Below are 17,675 nucleotides of genomic sequence, written 5' to 3' on the forward strand. Positions count from 1 at the left end.
GAATTAGGAGGTCAAAATTAGGGATGAGCACAATTCGAATTAGTTTGGTTTTTTGTTCAAAATCATGCTGCTTACATTTTTCGCAAACCAAAATTGACCAAAGTATATACGAAATTGAATTCTTTTTCCAAATGAATTTATTTACTGTTGATTTGAACAGTTTGGGAAGGGATGACAAAAAATGAAAAAAAAAAAATGGATAAATGAAGATGATGAGAGAACAATATGAATAAAATTAAAGAAGAAGAAGAAGATGGAAAGAAGTTGTGAATAATTTAATTTAGTTGGTTTGGCTGGTTGAATAGGTTAATGTTCACCCCTAGTCTAAAGATTACATGTCTAAAAATTAATGAATTTTCTTGGATATATTGGTCAAATCATAGGTTACCATTTTTTTTTTTTGGTCTGAAAATCATAGACCATTTAGAAACCCCATATTGTATTTTATATATTTAATATATTTTTTTTTCCAGGACAAAAAAGAAAAAGAAAAAGAAGAAATGAATATACAATTTTGGGGCTTCAAACTTGTAACATTCTCTTGGGCCGAAGGAGATTAGTCCAAACCTTTCAGGCCCTGGTCAAGCAGTGATCAAAATCACGACCCATTGAATTACGATGGTGCCCCGAATGGCCCATATTATCCTCTGAAGGTCAAGGTCGCGTGAGACGAGCAACTGACAACTGCAAAGAGCTCCGTATTCTCTCCTCCAGTCCTCCTTGCTCGTCTCCATTGGGGCTTAGCTCACACACACAGTGACACACAGACATAGATACAGAGAGGAGAAGAGAAGAGGAAGGAATAGTAATACTCACAGACTCACAGTAATGGCCGAAGGAAGAGAAGGGGATTGGGAATGCAGTGGATGCAGGAACAGAAACTACGCCTTCAGATCCTTCTGCAACAGGTGTAAGCAGCCTCGCCTTCTCGTCGACACCAAAACCCCCGCCGACTCCAAATGGCTTCCTCGTATTGGTGATTGGATCTGCACCGGTTAGACCTCTCTCTCTCTACCTTCTCTACTGCGTGCGTTCTCGAATCTTTCTTGTTTTAATGCGAACTTTCTAGCCTTCTAGAGTTCTAGGGTTAATCAGGCTTAGTGTTTCTAAGACTGTTTAATGGTCTTTCTTGTTGATAATTGAGAATTTTAGCTTGGAATGCCGTGTTCTTAGTTCAATTCACTCCGTGGTGTCAATTTTCAGCTACCCTTTTGTAAGTTTGATTAGAAGAGGGTGATATTACTAAACCGGTTATTGATTTCGTTGAGGTCAGATAGTGGTTGAGTATGGCAGTTGGATGACATGTTTATGCTCTGTTTGGTAAATAGGAATGTGGGAGGAATTGAATACTGTTCTGCAGCTTAAATTTCTAAGATTTGGAATTTCAAATGTAGTGGAAACTAGGTTTTGCTTTACGGAGGTATATGCTTCACATGGAATCGAAACAATAAAAATGGTTAAAATTGAAATATTATTATCCTCTCTCTACTTTCCTCAACTTCCCATTTGAAAAAATGGACAATTAGTTTCTTTTAGCTTTGCATCCAAAAAAAGTAATAATAATCAATTATAAATAATTATCTTACTAGAACTTTTATAGCATAATGGCAATCAGTCGTTACCTTAGTTTGCCAGTTATGCTAGTGACACCATTTTACATCTGAAGTTGTTTATTGAATGAAAGCATGATTGATGATGCAGCTTGCCTATTTCTTTTGCTTTCGTGTTTATTTTTTTCAAGTTGAAAATAGGAACTTGCTATCAATTAGGTTGAGTTGTTTCTGTTTCTTGTATGTGTATTTTGGTGTGGGATGGACTGGTTGGTGTGCGTATACTTGGCTTCCTTTCCTTCTTCCTGGCTGCATTGTGGGTTGGGTGTGTATGGCAATGGATCAATAGGTTGCACTAACAACAATTATGCCTCAAGAGAAAAGTGCAAAAAGTGTGGGCAACCAAAGGAGGTAGCAGCAATGCCAGCAGTTGCAATGCCTGGAGCTTCTCTCCCAACTTATTCACATTATTTTGCCAGGGCCCAAGGAGGACTAGATCAACAGATGAATATCAGATTAATGGGCAATGGTGCTCCCCAACAGTCGCTTCCTCTTCCTCTGAACTCTAACTGGTCTATGCCAGGGGCTGATAAGTATGGAGTTCAGCCGGCTTCTACTTGGTCTGTAGGTGGAAACCATAATGCTGGTCTTCTGTATGCAAACCCTACTAATCAGCTCCTTTCAGTTCCAAAAGGATGGCGAAATGGTGACTGGTTATGCAGCTGCGGTTTCCATAATTACTCGTCCCGTACGCAGGTATGATGATTACACATGAACATCGAAGAAAAGAATATTCTTTACCTGACTGTTTATATCTGATCCAACTTTGGTTTTATCTGCAGTGCAAAAAATGCAATGCTTTTCCACCAGGTACAATCTTTCTTGACTAGCATAGCAATTATGTTATCATAGATTTTTGAAGCACTTCAGCTTCAGTCATCTGTATCTATTTGTTAAAAGAATTGATCATAAAATGGTATATGATCTGGTTTGAAAAAAGTTGTTAACATATAGTTATTGGGTTACGCTATTAAGCACTAGTATCATAGTTTGTAACTAATACTTGCTTATTTCTGTTCCTCTTTGAGTTAAAGCTCTTGGAATGAAGCGATTAGCATCTGAAGAGTTTGTTCATGATTGGGATAACAAGAGATTGAATGTAGGACATGTAAGCATCATTTATCTATTCTTTGGAATTTAGATTATAACATTGTAAATAACATACAATGTCCTATGCCTTCTTTTTCTGCTTCTTTTCCCTGTCCTCTTGTTATTCTTTTCCCTAAATGTGCAGACTATTGGGCAGCAGCAATCCTATCCTGGGTTCGAGCAAGTGGTAGGGACCAGTGGTGACCCCATAACTGGACCTTACGCTCCTTATCCCAGTGTAAGCTCAGGTGTGGCTCCAAATTTGCAAGTCCCCATGCCATTGACACAGCATGCAACGACTCCTACACTCCTTGGGAAAGGGTAAATTTGGAATTGGCTTTTCCTTTTACATATTCATACTTAGGTAGCACATTATGTTGCTTAGATAATTGCTTTGATCTTTGGATCTTTCTTGTGAATTGTGATATATTTATATCTGTATTATAACTATTGCAATATATATTAAAAAAATATAAAATTTTGATCATGTTCATTTTTTTTTTAAGTTTGCTTCCACATCTTTTTGAATGCGGATAAAGTCTCACATCTTTTAAGCCAACAATACTGCCATTTCAGTCCTGCGTTTTGAGTGTTCATTGTTAATTATGGAGAGTAAATCGTGGAATATCCCTAATTTTACATATTGTCCTGACGCCTGAGTGGTGTAAATTATGACAAGCCTGTATTTTCAGCGCGCAATAATCTTGTTTAATGACTTGACAGAGCAAAGCAATGGCGTAATGGGGATTGGATGTGCACAAATTGCAACAATCATAATTATGCATCTCGATTAAATTGCAATAGGTTAGTACCTAAATTTTTTTCAGTTTTATAATTTTATTCACATTGAGTATGTGCTAAACTAAACATTGATTCTTGCTTAACATTCATTACTTCATCCTATTCCATGGGGATTTCAAACCTTCGTAGTGGATTATTCCCCCTGCATGGCATGGAATGTATCCTGATGGATTGCTTATTGACTGCTTTTTCCTTCAAAAGAGTGAAACCTCTTTCTCAGCTTTGCTCTGGTTTAAGAATGGGAATAATACTGATGATCCAAATTATGTTTTCAGTATTGCATGAACTGTTTAATTAATGGGTGTACTTCCTAATGCTCCATATTTTGATATAGGGTTTAGGGTTTAAAGATACTATAAAGTATTGCATGAACTGTGATTTGCTTTGAATGTTGGAACCCTTGTTTCTGCAGGTGCAAGACTCAAAGAGATGCAATCGCTCAGCCAGTCAATGTCTTGTAGTTTTCAAACTATAAAGTTGTATGTTTGGTACTTATTCAAGTTTTGTTTCAGTTTTTCATGTTGTAATATGCTGAGGGGAAGATAGAACGTTTTCTATAAGCTTTTGGTTTTCTCCACGAGATACATCATAAAGATTGTAGATTGATATTTCAATCTTAGTCACCACTCCCCAAGGATGTAATTTACTGGTCTATAGTTTCATCTCATAGAGAAAGCATGGTTGCTTGTATACTATATTGCTTGAGTAATGTTTCATCTCAAAACTTTATTTTTGCCTCAAATTTTTCGTTTGGATTGTCATGGAGTGGTAATTCTATTAAGAATATAAATATCTCTAATATCTCAAAACTTCGTGTTGAACTGTTGAGTTGAGATTGGGTGTGCACAAAGTCTGCTATAAAGGTGAAACCATGGTGAATCTGTAGATTATCATCATCCCATCAAACTCAGAAGTACAAATTCTCTTGGAAAATGAAAAGAAATGAAAAGAAAAAATGGAGTTATAATGTTGATGAGAATCAAGAACCCTTGAGGATGGAAGTAGGAGAGAGAGGAGGTGCATCCAACTGGTAAAGGTTAAGAGCTGGCCCAACAAACCTGAAGAGTATCCATGCCCCAATCACTATATAGATGGAAGCATAAGCAAACTTGTTTATCCAGAACAGCAACCCCTTCTCGCCCACGTAAAGCTCCAAGGCCTTCTCCATTACACTCATTTCCTCCCACTTTTTAGGAGCAGCAGCAGCAGCTTTAGCCTTCATGACTCGTCCATCATCCTCCCTCTTCTGTTTCGCCTGCCTTCTTGACCTCCTCTTAAATCGTATTCCGGCGGTTTCTGTAGGCGGTGGAGGCGGCAAGCTGTTGCTGTCGGTGTCGGGACTACTACTGCTACTGCCACCATCACTGCTGCTGCTGCTGGTGTTGTAAACAGGGCTGATTCTGAGAGGTCGTGGACGGGTGGTGGGTGTGAAGATATGGTTGTGACCAGCGCTTGCGGGTTTTGTGAGGACGGCGAGGTTGGGTGGTGATGCCGGTTTTGAAGCGAGGAAATGGAGGAGTTTGGCTTCCATTTGTTCTACTTGGTTTGCTTGTTGCAAGCTTGCAGCAGCTGCAGTGAAGAAGCGAGTGGATGGATTTGCTTATCTCTTGCTTTGTCCTTTCATTCCTTTTCTGCTTAAGAATAGTTCTGTTGGGCTTTGAGTGGGCCTTATGTGGCTGGTGACTAATTTATTTTTTAATTAAATAATAACACTTATATATTTATCATCATTTTAAACTGTAAACTTCAAATAATCTTTTCGCTTTTATAATTCAGAAATTATTATATGTGACGGTAACACCGTGTGAGATGGTGTTACAAATTTACTTAAATTATAATACATGTCTAATTATTAATATTTAATATTTAATATCTTAATCTTAAATTCTTTTTACCTTTAAGTGGCCAAAAAAAAAAAAACTCTTTTAACCTTTACAGACGCTAACATGTGCTAAAAAAAATTATAATTATATCATAATTTAAATGAATTAATAACACTTACATTTGATCCCTTATAATTCTTGAGCATTGGGCTACTAATCTCCTCATGACTTCTGGCCAAAAAAATAAAAAATCTGCTCATGGCTAGTGTGTTATTTTTGGTCAACTCATGAGTAATTGTTGTCAATCATGACTAATGTGTTTAGGAGGGAAAACTGTTTATTTGGAGCCCAATTGGGCTGGGTACTGTTACAGGAGGATCCAAAATCCAAATCCTAACCGGTTCAGACCTTTTCCACCGTCCGACACCTTTTAAAATTACAAATCTAACCCTCCAGAATCTAGTATGACATCCATATCCGAGTCTTTATAGTCACGAAATTCGTGTTCCATCCAACCTCCAAGTAAAGGCAAGTCTACCCGCTCTTCCTGTTCATCTCTCTCTTCAACTCCAAGCTAAAACCACTAACCGAGTCGACTCGGCGGAGCGACCCAGTCAATCATGACCGAAAAAAACCGAGACAAACTGGTCGACCCGTTCCTCGTGGGTTACCAGCCCTCGGAGCTCCGAATCGCATCGGAGTTTCTCACCACGTGGCTCCCCTTCCTCTCCAGAGATCTCTGCCACCACTGCACCACCATCCTCTCCGATCGCGTCCGCTCTCTGGGCCCAGGTACCCCATATTCACTTTCCGTTTGTTTCTAGAGAAAATTTAGGACTAGAAGATAAAGAAAGTGTCTATATTTATGCGTTTTCTTGGTTGTTTCGCTTTATCCCAAGTAGAAGAGAATAAGTTTATTAGATTTGAATTTAAATTGAATTCTTTTGTTGCATAGCCTTATTGGGAATTTCCTTGTGATGGGTATTGTAGAACTTGATGGTGATTCTAAACCAGTTAACCCAGATGAGACTTTGAGTCCTTCCACACCGAATAGCACACAACTGCTGGAGGTTAATTATAATGGTAACGATATTTGCGACAATTGTGACACGACTTCGCTAGGTAGTTGGAAAGAGGGGGCGGACGGGATATCTGAACCCGACCCGGAAGCTTCTACGAGCCACTTGCCTTATAAGTCGTCGCTTGCAGAGACTTCGAGTCCCCGAATGTCATGGGCTGATATGGCTCAAGAGGACGAGCTCGAGGAAGAGGAGGATCGCGAATCAAATAAGCGGTTGGTGAATGTAAATGCCTCGACTGGACAGTTGAGGATAACAAAGCCTACATTGTCTAGGGAACAGAGGGAGTACATTAGGTTCATGAATGTTAAGAGGAAGAAAGATTATATTTCTTTGGAGAGGGTTAAAGGGAAAATTGTTAACATTCTTGATGGGCTTGAGCTCCACACAGGTATCTTCAGTGCAGCGGAACAGAAGAGGATAGTTGATTATGTTTATTCGCTCCTGGAGATGGGGAGAAAGGGTGAATTGAAAGGTTAGTTTTTGCTGTTGGACTGTTAGTAAAGTTCCCTTTATAGTTTTTGTCATGATATGTTGTCAGTGGGATTTTCTCGTCAAGATGTCTTGCTGTTATGCATGATACCTGAGCTTTACATTTAAATTTACTAATAGCAGAATTTTTATTCTTGGTAATGGTAATATATTTATTGCTTGGAATGTAACATGCCTGGAAAGACATTCATACCTCTAAGTTAGTTATTGTTGCAGGATTAGATACATATTACTTAGTCCACAGGATGTCTTTGCTTACCTTTTATGATTTTAGATCTGTTGAGAACCTCAAGTCATATTTAGTATTTATGATTTTGTCATTAACTCTTGTCTAAATTTCATTAAAAAAAAAATCTTGCCTGAATTTTATTCATGTTTTTTACTTTTGCAAGCAATAGGAATACCAGACACCCTTTTAAATTACTGTCCAATTACTCACCCCATTAGGTCTGGTATTCCTATTGCTTGAAAATAAATAAATAAATAAATAAAAGGTATTGTCTATTTATTTTTGTTCGGTCATTTTTTTTTTTTTTTTTTTTTTTTCTAATAATGGTTTATCTGCCTATTTAGTCGCTTTGGATTGACCATTTCAAAATTCTTTCAAGTTAATGAATTTTTAAGTTTGTGATTTATTCCATATGTATCTACAGCATGAATGTTTTCCTTATCAATTTATCTCAACTTTTCAACATTTGGATTTGATTTTGGTACATTCACTACAGAGTCTAATGTCAATCTGGTTCTTTGAATTTTGATTATTTAACTGGCGTGGTCCTTTCCTTTGTCAGTCTTTCAGGTTATAGGGTAGATAAGTGTGGCTCTATATTTGGTTTGAATATGCTGATTTGGCAAGCCTTCTAGTTCCTAAAGACTCTTTCTACTAGTCTCTTCTAACCTAGGAGTCTATGGCAGTTGGATCAACTTTTAATGTTCATGTTACTTGATTAAATGTATTTTCAAATGACTTTAGTTGTAAGTTCCCAGAAAAATTTCAAAGGGGTATATAACGAGGTAAGATTCTTCTCTCTTTTAAGTGTAATCAGATGAATTATGTAACTTATCTATACTGTAGATGCTTTAAATGAGTGGTGTGCATGTGTTGTTGAAAGAGGAGAACATATTAAAGTTTATTTAGGTCAAAATTATTTTATCCTAGTTAGTGGATTCTATTTCATGGAACTTTCAGTATATTCCTTAAATTTTTCTGAATTTGATTTCAAGTTCTGTTCTCTTATATTGAAAATTTATTTTATTTTAATTGGGAAATGTGTATGCTGTTTGGCTAACCTATTCCTGAACTTCTTGCAGAACGTACATTTACAGCACCACAGAAGTGGATGAGGGGCAAGGGACGTGTAACCATTCAGTTCGGATGTTGCTACAATTATGCAACGGTATGCCTTTCTGATCATGACATATATATATATATCTTATTTTCTTTTCATTTTTTTTATTTGACACTGACATTTTGTAGTAATCAGCTAAACTATGATGTCATTATGTAGTAATCAGCTAAAATATGTTCAAAGGAATTGTAAAGTGCTAATGATTTTAATATGTTGCATCTTCTGGTTGCAGGATAAAAATGGTAATCCACCCGGTATCCTCCAGGATGAAATGGTAGATCCGATACCTCCTCTTTTCAAGGTGATCATTAGGAGGCTGGTGAAATGGCATGTGCTTTCTCCGACCTGTGTACCTGATAGTTGCATCGTCAACATATATGACGAAGGGGACTGTATACCTCCACATATTGACAACCATGACTTTGTTCGACCTTTCTGTACTGTGTCATTTCTTAGCGAGTGCAATATAGTTTTTGGGTCAAACTTAAAAATTGTTGGTGCTGGTGAGTTTGACGGTCCAGTTGCAATCCCCTTGCCAGTAGGGTAAGTATGTCATCCAGATTTGTACATGGGCATTCTCTGTTCTTGTTTAGCATCATCTTCTACTTGTTGTTTGCCATTACATTTGATTATATTGAAGTTTTGACATTTGCTTCGACCTTTTCATGGATTCGCAATCTTATAGTCAACCTTTTCCTATGCAGATCTGTTTTAGTCTTAAATGGAAATGGGGCTGATGTGGCTAAGCATTGTGTGCCTGCAGTACCTACAAAAAGGTAAGAGTCAAAACTGTGTAATATAATTCTTTAGTCTCTTTGTAGTTGCTTGTACTAATGACTTCTGTTCAGGCTAATTTACCAGCTCCTTTAATGTATCTCATAGGATATCAATCACATTTAGAAAAATGGATGAATCCAAACGGCCAAAGTGGTATGCTCCAGAACCTGATTTGCAGGGGATTCAACCATTGTCCTATGAAGAGGATACATCAATTAGGTTACGTGCTCCTAAAGGCGAACGCCATATGAAGAGGCAGTCAATTCGAAGAGTAGCTAACCTAGGAATGAGGGGATCTGCAGAGAGAGGTGACCCTCACTCAGAGCTTCACGACCCAACTTGGAATCGACGAGGGCCTGGAAATAGGTGGAATCGTGGAAGGGTCAGGATCAATCTGGGGAGTTAGTTGATGGGTGAATCTTTCTACATCTATTTAAGCATATCAAGTGTGCTTTGGTTTATTCTTTACAAGAGCAATATGTACATGTTCGACTGTAATTGAAGTTCAGAGGAAGCGGCAAAGGCAGTGGACAAAGTGGTGCTTTGTGTAGCTGGGATGCCACCTTAATTGCATTAGGATTCTTTACGTATAAGCGACTGTTTGCATCAGTAGGGTAGCATTATCAGATTTTGCGAGTTTGAAGCATGGGTGAGTTGTACTATATTATTATGAATCAAACAACTTTTTTTTTTGGCCATATGGGTCAACCAACCTGAAGCTGGTTGTTTGTAGCATATTGCTGCCTCTATATCTGTGTGATTGATTATAAGTTAAAATGGGTGTATTGTTACCCTTTGATTGGAGAAATAAGTCGTTTATATCTTTCCTTGGGCATGCTCAAGAGTGTTTTTCGTTTGTAATGTGGTTGTCCATCACACATGCTTAAGTAAGTTCCATTGAGGATCTCAATCCATCGAAAATCTCAACATAGCAGGTCAATTTTGCTTCTGAACATCTTGCTCACATTTCTGTCTTTTTTATTTTTTTCCATTTCACTAGAGAACATGGATAGCCTATTGCCTATCCAGACTCCAGTACACCTAGAATGTGGACTGGAGAGTGGAGATGGGGGCTGAGACTTATCTTCACAATTTTTACCCAAGTGATAATTAATTAATTAAAATAATAGTCTACATAAAAGAAGAAGTGGTGTGTCATTTTGCTAGGTTTGACATGTTATGTTAACTGTTTCTTAACATAACATGTAAAATATCAAACAAGACAGAATATTACTCTATAAAAGATGTTATTGTCGAGGTTAAAACTGTTGTTTCCAAAGCATTCGTACATGCATATGAATCATGTTGGTACTTGTACCTTCTATATGTGAGGATGGTCATGGTATACTGCTCATGGCAAATTCCGAAAATAACATTTTCCCCCACATAAATCTCCATATTTAATCCGGACTCAAGTCCAAACTTTGAAGACATGCATATCGTTTTGTGGTCCTCAGACACAGTTTAGTCAAAACTTGGAAAACTCATTATTTCCCTAAATGGAAAAAAATGTAAAAAACAGGATGAGATCAGAGACAAGTTTGAACGTAACAGTGGCTGTTGGGAGTGTGGTCCAATCCAACACAAATGCTTGTTGATTACATTACATGCATGCCAAACCTGAAGCCCCAATTAGCTGCATCAATTTTGGGGTCCACTCTAGCTAGCTAGCAAGCCATTAGCCTATGACCCTAGACCATAGTACTCTAGAAACAATTAAAGCATATAATATATATATATATATTAAACCCACATGAAAAGGTAACATCAAACTTCAGACTTCAGAGTCTAGCATATATAGCATGCAGTAGCACTGTAGCAGGCAATAGCATATGATATGTGGGACTCTAATAGACATTCTAAGCAAGTTTCTTGTACTCAACATATTCAAAATGAAATATATGCATATGGTATGGAACTTTTTATTTTTGAGAGCCAAATTAATAACTTATAAGAAGGAATTCAACTATTGAAGAACAAAGAAAGCAGCTAACAACTTGTACGTGGCTGGGGCTTGCTCTATGTGGTTGGAAGTCTCTGTCTTAGACTTATTAGAAAGAAAGCAAAAAAGGAAATGAGACTACTGCTAGCAGTCTAGGGAGAGAGGGAGAGAGGGAGAGGGAGAGAGAGAGAGAGAGAGAGAGAGAGAGAGAGAGAGAGAGAGAGAGAGAAAGAGATCTGGAGTGATATTGTGATGTGTATGTTTGAGAGATATGGGAAGAAAATAAGAGCCAAAGGATGATTACCCGAAAGAAAAGGGAGTGTACCACAGCGGCTGTGGACACTAAGGGCACTCAATTATGAGGTAAGCAGCTCAGGATTTTGGATAAGAGGGGGACAGAGCAATTCACTGGCAAATCAATTAGTCTAAAAAAGTTGATCAAAGAAAGAAGACTACTGCTACTGTGACTATTATTTGGACAAAGGAACAAAAACCCACATGCATCTCCTCCTCCTATAGGCTTGGCTAGCCTACTGGCTTGTGGGGGGGAGAGAGAGAGAGAGAGAGAGAGAGGCCCAAAGTCCCAAACCCCATGTAAATGCATGATAAGGAAAGGCAATCCTCATGATGACAGTGTCAAAATCAAACAAATTATGCAATCTGAAAAAGTTGAATTGAGAGACAGACAGAGATAGACAGAGAGAGAGAGAGAGAGAGAGAGAGAGAGAGAGAGAGAGAGAGAGAGAGATGTCGAACAACACAACAGCCAGAATCATAGCAAAAGGGGAATGATGCTGCAGCTAGCAGCTGGTTGAATTCAAGGAGAGAGTGAATGTTTCCATTTGCCCAAAATTAAGCATATATATATAAGATTAAGATATCAAAATTGGACCTATTAATTTTTAAAACAAAAACTTGTTTTCCAATAAAAATTAAAAAAAAATGTCTAGTACAGACCATATAATGGTTCCACAGCATATATAGGGTGTTTGTGGATAAACCCACACCAATCCAACAGCCAACTAGGACCGGACACGTGGCTGGTCAGACTCGACTTCAATATTTGACTTCCCAGCGGTCGGACTTTGACCTCCACATCATCACTGCTCAGCACTTTCTCTGCCAGCTCAGACCGGATCTCCATGCCGGGTCCTCCATGTCCGGTCCGAGCCGAACCGATGATCTCCCAAGGGATTGAGTGTCCATCTTTCCACGGTCATCCCGGTTCAACTCGGCTCGGCACTGAAGTGACCTCCTTTCAAGTTCTGGCGTCGACCAGTTAGGGCTCGGAGGGACCCCTATCTTTTAGGTCGGCTCGGTCTGGAATCTCATGTCCGATCCGATCACGCATAGACTTCATGCATACGCATAAGGATATGTGTTCGGTTCGGCTCGGCCCTCCGCCGCCAATCCCAGGAAGATCACGTTGGGATGAACCGCCACACTTAAATGCATCTGACACAAATCCTCTGACAGATGGAATATCCTGCCTGCATCCCTGTCTATTGGAGGAGTTTGCCTGAACCTTCCAACCTTGCATTTAATGGAGCATTCAATGCAACATTGAATACTGAGGAGATGAGTAGCTATGCATGCAACTAGTTCTGACCAGGCGCGTGGGTCTCTGACAACCATTCATTCACATGCAGGTAACTTACTCATCAAGTTTTTCCTTTGCTTATATATACCAGCTCATATGTGCAAATTGGGGATCTATCAATCCATCCACAGAAACACTTACACAAAAAATTCCCACTCACCCAAGAGCATATCCAACTTGCTGAGAATAACCCAGAACATTTACCTTGTTCTTCCTATTCTCCCAAGTTCATCTTTTGTTCTTCCTCACTTACCATCAAACATCATCACTGATTTCATCATCGGAGTGTGTTTGGCTGGTACCACACCGGTCCATCTCCTTTGATCTTGTGTTTGTCTACAGGAAGATCCCAATCAACATTCACGTCATCATCCAGCAAGGCTTCGGATCAGCCAAATCATCATCTCTACGTTGTTGCATCTACCTCACGAGAATTTGCATCAACATAGGGTACTAATTAAATTGCGTGTGTGTGTGTTTCTGTGTAAGAAAGAATTTTGGGATATTGGGTTTTCATCAATATGCAGAGGAGAGTGGCATGAGTGGCAAAGAATGATAAAGCTTTTGATGATGATGATGATGATCGAATTGGAATACGGTGACAGAGTGTGCATACATACATACATACATAAAAGCTACTCCAGAAACCATGACACAAGCTCTATTTAATGCATGCTTTGGCATTTATTTTGGGGCGCGTGCTCCGTAGCATAAAGGACTACAGTCATCATGACAGTAGATTCTTTTGCACTTTACCCCTCCATCACTATTTCCTCTATCTATAATTAATCTATATCACCCTCCTCTTCCATAGGGTTTGTGCTTCTGCACCTCTTTTTTGGTCATGGTAGTGCTATTAGAACTCCTTGTTTAGCCTCATCCATTCTAAATCAAACGTCTCATATGTTTTTACTCAAAAATTTAGTGCAAAGACCTAAAATGAAGTGTTAATAATGGATATACCCCTTCTTTTATAGTACTTAATGAAGTTGTTTTTGCATATATTGCAATGTTAGACAAACACTTACTTCAAAAGCTTAAGTTATCAATTAAGAAATCATTCAACAATATATATCAAATTTGATTTTTTATATGTAATTTTATACTACATGTGAAGGAAGAGAGATAAACATATAAATACAACTTTTTTACACTTTTCAAATTAATATAGAAGTGTCGAGTCTCCAGTTCGACCTTTGGAGTTAGACAGCAAGGAAGGTAAAATATTTTGTGAATCTCCTAGACCCAGTGTGAATTATCTGCTTTGACCGGCCCAAGAAATTAATCTAGTACGCGAAAACTGGCCCAAGACACCCTCAGTTATCAAAAAAATAAAATCAATATAGAAGTGAGTAAGGAAAGATTAAGATTTTAAACCCATGATTTCGTGCAAATACAATAAATTTATATTAGACAATCAATAGCTCCAAAATAATTTACGCTGTTAGGAATAGGTCAACAATACATACTAAACTTATAGATTATATTTGGTTTAATGTTTTAAAGATTAGAGTAGCATGTTTTTTGAACAATAACCTAAATAAATGCGTTACAAGTCATGCACATGAATGTGTGCTCAATATATAAAAACATTATTAAATAATGATTTTTAAATTAAAATACGTGTATAATTTTTAGAATATTTTTAAAGTTTAAAGTTTAAAGTTTTAGATATTAATAATCGTACATAAGTTATAATTTAAATGAAATTGTCACACCATCACGTGATGTTACGATCACATGAAAAAATTTCTTCTTAAATTTTTGCCTAGTAATATATGCATGAATATGTTTGATCATGGGAAAAATGACAAACTTGAGATCTCTTTCAACATTGAAAAGAAATATACTATTAATCTTCCAAATTGTAGGGAGAAAAATACATATATTGTACTATATATGTTTTAAAATTTCGCATAACATATATTTAGTTGACTAACTCATTCATACCTTTAATGATCGACCAAAATTCTTCATTATTGGTGAAAGTAGTCCAGCTAATTAAATGAGATAATTGAGGGTTATATAGAAGGACCAGTACGTACTCATGTGGGTTGGGGTTCTCCTATAGGACAAACAGTTTAATTAGTACTTGCTCAAAAGTGGAGCTAGTGGTTTCTACAACTGATCATTGCAATTGGACTAAACCACTAGATCTTACAAAATTCGCTGTTGAATTCTTGAATTCTATTCATATTCATATTCAACCTCTATATAAATTTCCCTAGTGTTATATGTTGTGCTTGTATCCCTTGAATTCCCTCTTATATATCAATTTTCTATAAACCTAGCTAGCTAGCTCATCTCAACTAGTGGGGTAACTAATCGATCTGTTTTTGTGCATTTATTATTTAAAATGAATTCTCATAATATGTAGGAATTGAATCACAAAATTCTCTTTTCTCCCCCTACTACGAAATGATCGCACCAATTAAATTTTGATTTATGAAGGCTAGGAGCTGTAAATAACTTGCAATATATCATTAGTACCATATTAGTCCAAAACCATTGATAAATATATTAATAGTCCTGATGATGGTTTGCCAAAGGTCTCACTCTCGATCAGTACTAGTACAATTAATTAATGTCCAAGCCTAGCTCCAAGGCTCCTAGTTTCTTACCTTGCTAGCTAGTTCAGCAGATTATTAATTTTACTGCATGTATACAAGTCAGTACTAATGCTATGGAGCTAGCATTCGTACAAAAGTATTAATTATATTGTAGACTGAAATTCCTAGAGAGGAGATACAAGCTTAAGATATAGGGTAAGGTACTCAGAACCGATAAATAGAAACCCTAATGGCAAAAAGGCCTCAAGAGTACAGTACTTGGGAAGCTATGTAATTAGAATAGTATTAGTTGCAAGTTCAATTGACAGTTTTGCCCATGACAACCCTAGGTAAGTACACAAGAATATCTTTGTGGGTCTCTCTGGCTGGCTCTCTTGGGCGTCTTTGAAAAAAGAAAACAGAAAGGACCATAAGATCCCATTAAAAGAAGCACCCTCATGAACTCTAAAATCACACACGCCACACCCCACATCATTTTATGGCCATTCATTCATTCATTCATTCATCAGAAGCTGGCCTGGCCTCTCTCTTCTTTCTTTCTTTCTTTCCAATCCAATATATCACTTCAATACTATGCCACATATTATATTCCACATCTCTCTCTCTCTCTGATCTCAAAGTGCATCATATATATAATTAATAATTAATTTCATATATATACATGTATATATACATGGGTACTGATGGCTTTTGATCCAAGTAATGTGGCACTGAGACCCTCCCTTTCTAAGCCCTCTTTTGTCCCTTCCCTTTTTATGACCCCCCCTCTGTCAACTTCAGTCTTTCTCTCTCAGATATTTCTCTGATTTCCTCTCTTCATCTCTCCATGTGCATGCCCCTCCTCACCCCCATTTTATAACCCCCCCTCCCCCTCCCCACACCCACACCCACACCCACACCCACACCCACATATATCCCCAATCCCAACACTTCATTCCAATCCCTCTCTCTCTCTCTCTCTCTCTCTCTCTCTCTCTCTCTCTCTCTCTCTCTCTCTCTCTCACTACCACACTAGCTATATACTCTGTTTTGTTTTTCTTGCTTTCAATCTATCAATGGAACCTCAACAGCAACAAACCCAACAACAATTAGCAGCTGCAAATGAAGGTGATGGTGGCAGTGGAAGTAGCAAAGGGGGTTTTGTGTGCAGGCAAAGCAGTACGCGGTGGACACCCACCACAGACCAAATACGAATACTCAAGGACCTTTACTACAACAATGGCGTGAGGTCCCCCAGCGCAGAGCAGATTCAGAGGATCTCTGCCCGCCTAAGACAGTACGGTAAGATCGAGGGCAAGAACGTCTTTTACTGGTTCCAGAACCACAAGGCTCGTGAGAGGCAGAAGAAAAGGTTCACTGCCCCTTCGCCGCCTCATCATCATCATGTGCCACCTCCACCCATGCAACAAATTATACCACCACCCGCAACTAATTGGAAACCACTTGATCATCATCAATCCATTAACATTAACCACAACAACATTTCTCTTGCACCTGGTAATTAATCAATTCAATTAAACCAACCTTAAATAATTAATTGATTGCCCTTTGATCCCTTCATTTTAATTAATTTCTTTTGATTTCTAGGGGTTTCTTCTGCATCTCCTTCTTCAGGTGGTGTGATTGCTAGTGTTGGGCAGATGGGGATGAACTATGCGTATGGATCTATGACCATGGAGAAGAGTTTTAGGGTAAGTAATAACAGTGAACAAACAAGGACTTTTGATCATGACTTTCTAGCAATATATATATATGACCTTGTCCCCATGAAGTTGGTACAAAAATTAAGTTATGTCTTTTACATCTCATGACTATATTATATGTCTTAATTTTTACAACTTACTAAATGCGTGGCAAGGAACGAACAAAATACTTGTACGGTTGTACCCATGTGATCGAGGCACACTGAAATTTTCAATCTATACTAATTAACCATACAAATAAAATCATATCCCACATCAATTTCTGGTGGCAATATATATACGCGCCTTGAATTTCCTATATTAGGGAAGAACCCCTATGGCCTTTTGTTTCCTTTTAAGCAGAAATAAATTCAAATTCAAACCCCATTTCTTATTTAGTCAAGTTAGTTGGAACCAATTAATTTACAGTTTGAATGAATATTGCAGGAGTGCTCTATATCATCAGCTGCAGGAGGAGGAGGTAGTACTAGTGGTGGTGGTGGTGGTGGAGGATCCATTAGTCACAACTTCGGGTCATGGGTCGGAGTGGATCCATATTCCTCACCCTACTTTGACAAGACAAAGCCATGTCCACTATTTGATGGAGAGATTATGATGGACGAAGAAGATGATCAATACCAAGAAGTTGCTTCCCCAGAGATTGAAACCCTCCCTCTCTTCCCCATGCATGGTGAAGATGTCCATGGCTTTGGCAATCTCAAGCAGCCCACCTCCGGCAGCTACTACTCCGGCTGGTACCACCGCTCCAATGATGGCGCCGCCGCCAACACTGCCTCTCGCACTTCCCTTGAGCTCAGCCTCAATTCCTACGGCCACAGCACCCCTGAATATTATTTCTGA

The 17,675-nt window shown here is 38.2% G+C and overlaps 4 protein-coding genes across 5 annotated transcripts; 3 read left to right on the forward strand and 1 right to left on the reverse strand.

Annotated features, from left to right (window-relative positions):
* Positions 1-683: 683 nt before the first annotated feature.
* LOC147284788 (zinc finger (Ran-binding) family protein) lies at positions 684-4,195 on the forward strand. 2 transcript variants are annotated; one of them, XM_086242982.1, is made up of 7 exons: positions 684-994; positions 1,900-2,306; positions 2,393-2,420; positions 2,645-2,718; positions 2,845-3,020; positions 3,423-3,503; positions 3,913-4,195. In XM_086242982.1, exons 1-7 carry the CDS (start codon positions 829-831, stop codon positions 3,959-3,961), a joined length of 981 nt encoding a protein of 326 aa, XP_086099108.1. In that variant the 5' UTR covers positions 684-828; the 3' UTR covers positions 3,962-4,195. The 2 variants fall into 2 exon arrangements, with proteins under 2 accessions (XP_086099108.1, XP_086099109.1); XM_086242983.1 differs by having other exon boundaries at positions 861-994; positions 1,928-2,306.
* A 163-nt stretch (positions 4,196-4,358) lies between these two features.
* Positions 4,359-5,137, reverse strand: LOC147284789 (uncharacterized). Its single transcript, XM_086242984.1, has one exon. It carries the CDS (start codon positions 5,029-5,031, stop codon positions 4,480-4,482), a length of 552 nt encoding a protein of 183 aa, XP_086099110.1. The 5' UTR covers positions 5,032-5,137; the 3' UTR covers positions 4,359-4,479.
* A 691-nt stretch (positions 5,138-5,828) lies between these two features.
* LOC147284790 (2-oxoglutarate (2OG) and Fe(II)-dependent oxygenase superfamily protein) lies at positions 5,829-9,755 on the forward strand. Its single transcript, XM_086242981.1, has 6 exons — positions 5,829-6,115; positions 6,314-6,877; positions 8,206-8,291; positions 8,476-8,786; positions 8,948-9,019; positions 9,126-9,755. Exons 1-6 carry the CDS (start codon positions 5,944-5,946, stop codon positions 9,424-9,426), a joined length of 1,506 nt encoding a protein of 501 aa, XP_086099107.1. The 5' UTR covers positions 5,829-5,943; the 3' UTR covers positions 9,427-9,755.
* A 6,432-nt stretch (positions 9,756-16,187) lies between these two features.
* WUS (Homeodomain-like superfamily protein) lies at positions 16,188-17,675 on the forward strand. The gene is made up of 3 exons (XM_086245728.1): positions 16,188-16,629; positions 16,720-16,823; positions 17,262-17,675. Exons 1-3 carry the CDS (start codon positions 16,188-16,190, stop codon positions 17,673-17,675), a joined length of 960 nt encoding a protein of 319 aa, XP_086101854.1.

The sequence above is a fragment of the Dryas octopetala genome, chromosome 5 (assembly GCF_963921425.1).
Source record: "Dryas octopetala chromosome 5, drDryOcto1.1, whole genome shotgun sequence".
In the NCBI taxonomy this organism is placed as follows: Eukaryota; Viridiplantae; Streptophyta; class Magnoliopsida; order Rosales; family Rosaceae; genus Dryas; species Dryas octopetala.

Excerpts from the sequence above, each read along its gene's own strand:
- LOC147284790 (XM_086242981.1), top strand. The coding sequence starts at position 5,944 with ATGACCGAAAAAAACCGAGACAAACTGGTCGACCCGTTCCTCGTGGGT. Across the intron at positions 6,878-8,205 it reads GAGAAAGGGTGAATTGAAAG|AACGTACATTTACAGCACCA; the intron begins GTTAGTTTTTGC and ends AACTTCTTGCAG. Across the intron at positions 8,292-8,475 it reads GTTGCTACAATTATGCAACG|GATAAAAATGGTAATCCACC; the intron begins GTATGCCTTTCT and ends TTCTGGTTGCAG.
- LOC147284789 (XM_086242984.1), bottom strand. The coding sequence starts at position 5,031 with ATGGAAGCCAAACTCCTCCATTTCCTCGCTTCAAAACCGGCATCACCA.
- LOC147284788 (XM_086242982.1), top strand. The coding sequence starts at position 829 with ATGGCCGAAGGAAGAGAAGGGGATTGGGAATGCAGTGGATGCAGGAAC. Across the intron at positions 995-1,899 it reads TGGTGATTGGATCTGCACCG|GTTGCACTAACAACAATTAT; the intron begins GTTAGACCTCTC and ends ATGGATCAATAG. Across the intron at positions 3,504-3,912 it reads TCTCGATTAAATTGCAATAG|GTGCAAGACTCAAAGAGATG; the intron begins GTTAGTACCTAA and ends TTGTTTCTGCAG.
- WUS (XM_086245728.1), top strand. The coding sequence starts at position 16,188 with ATGGAACCTCAACAGCAACAAACCCAACAACAATTAGCAGCTGCAAAT. Across the intron at positions 16,630-16,719 it reads CAACATTTCTCTTGCACCTG|GGGTTTCTTCTGCATCTCCT; the intron begins GTAATTAATCAA and ends TTTGATTTCTAG. Across the intron at positions 16,824-17,261 it reads CCATGGAGAAGAGTTTTAGG|GAGTGCTCTATATCATCAGC; the intron begins GTAAGTAATAAC and ends TGAATATTGCAG.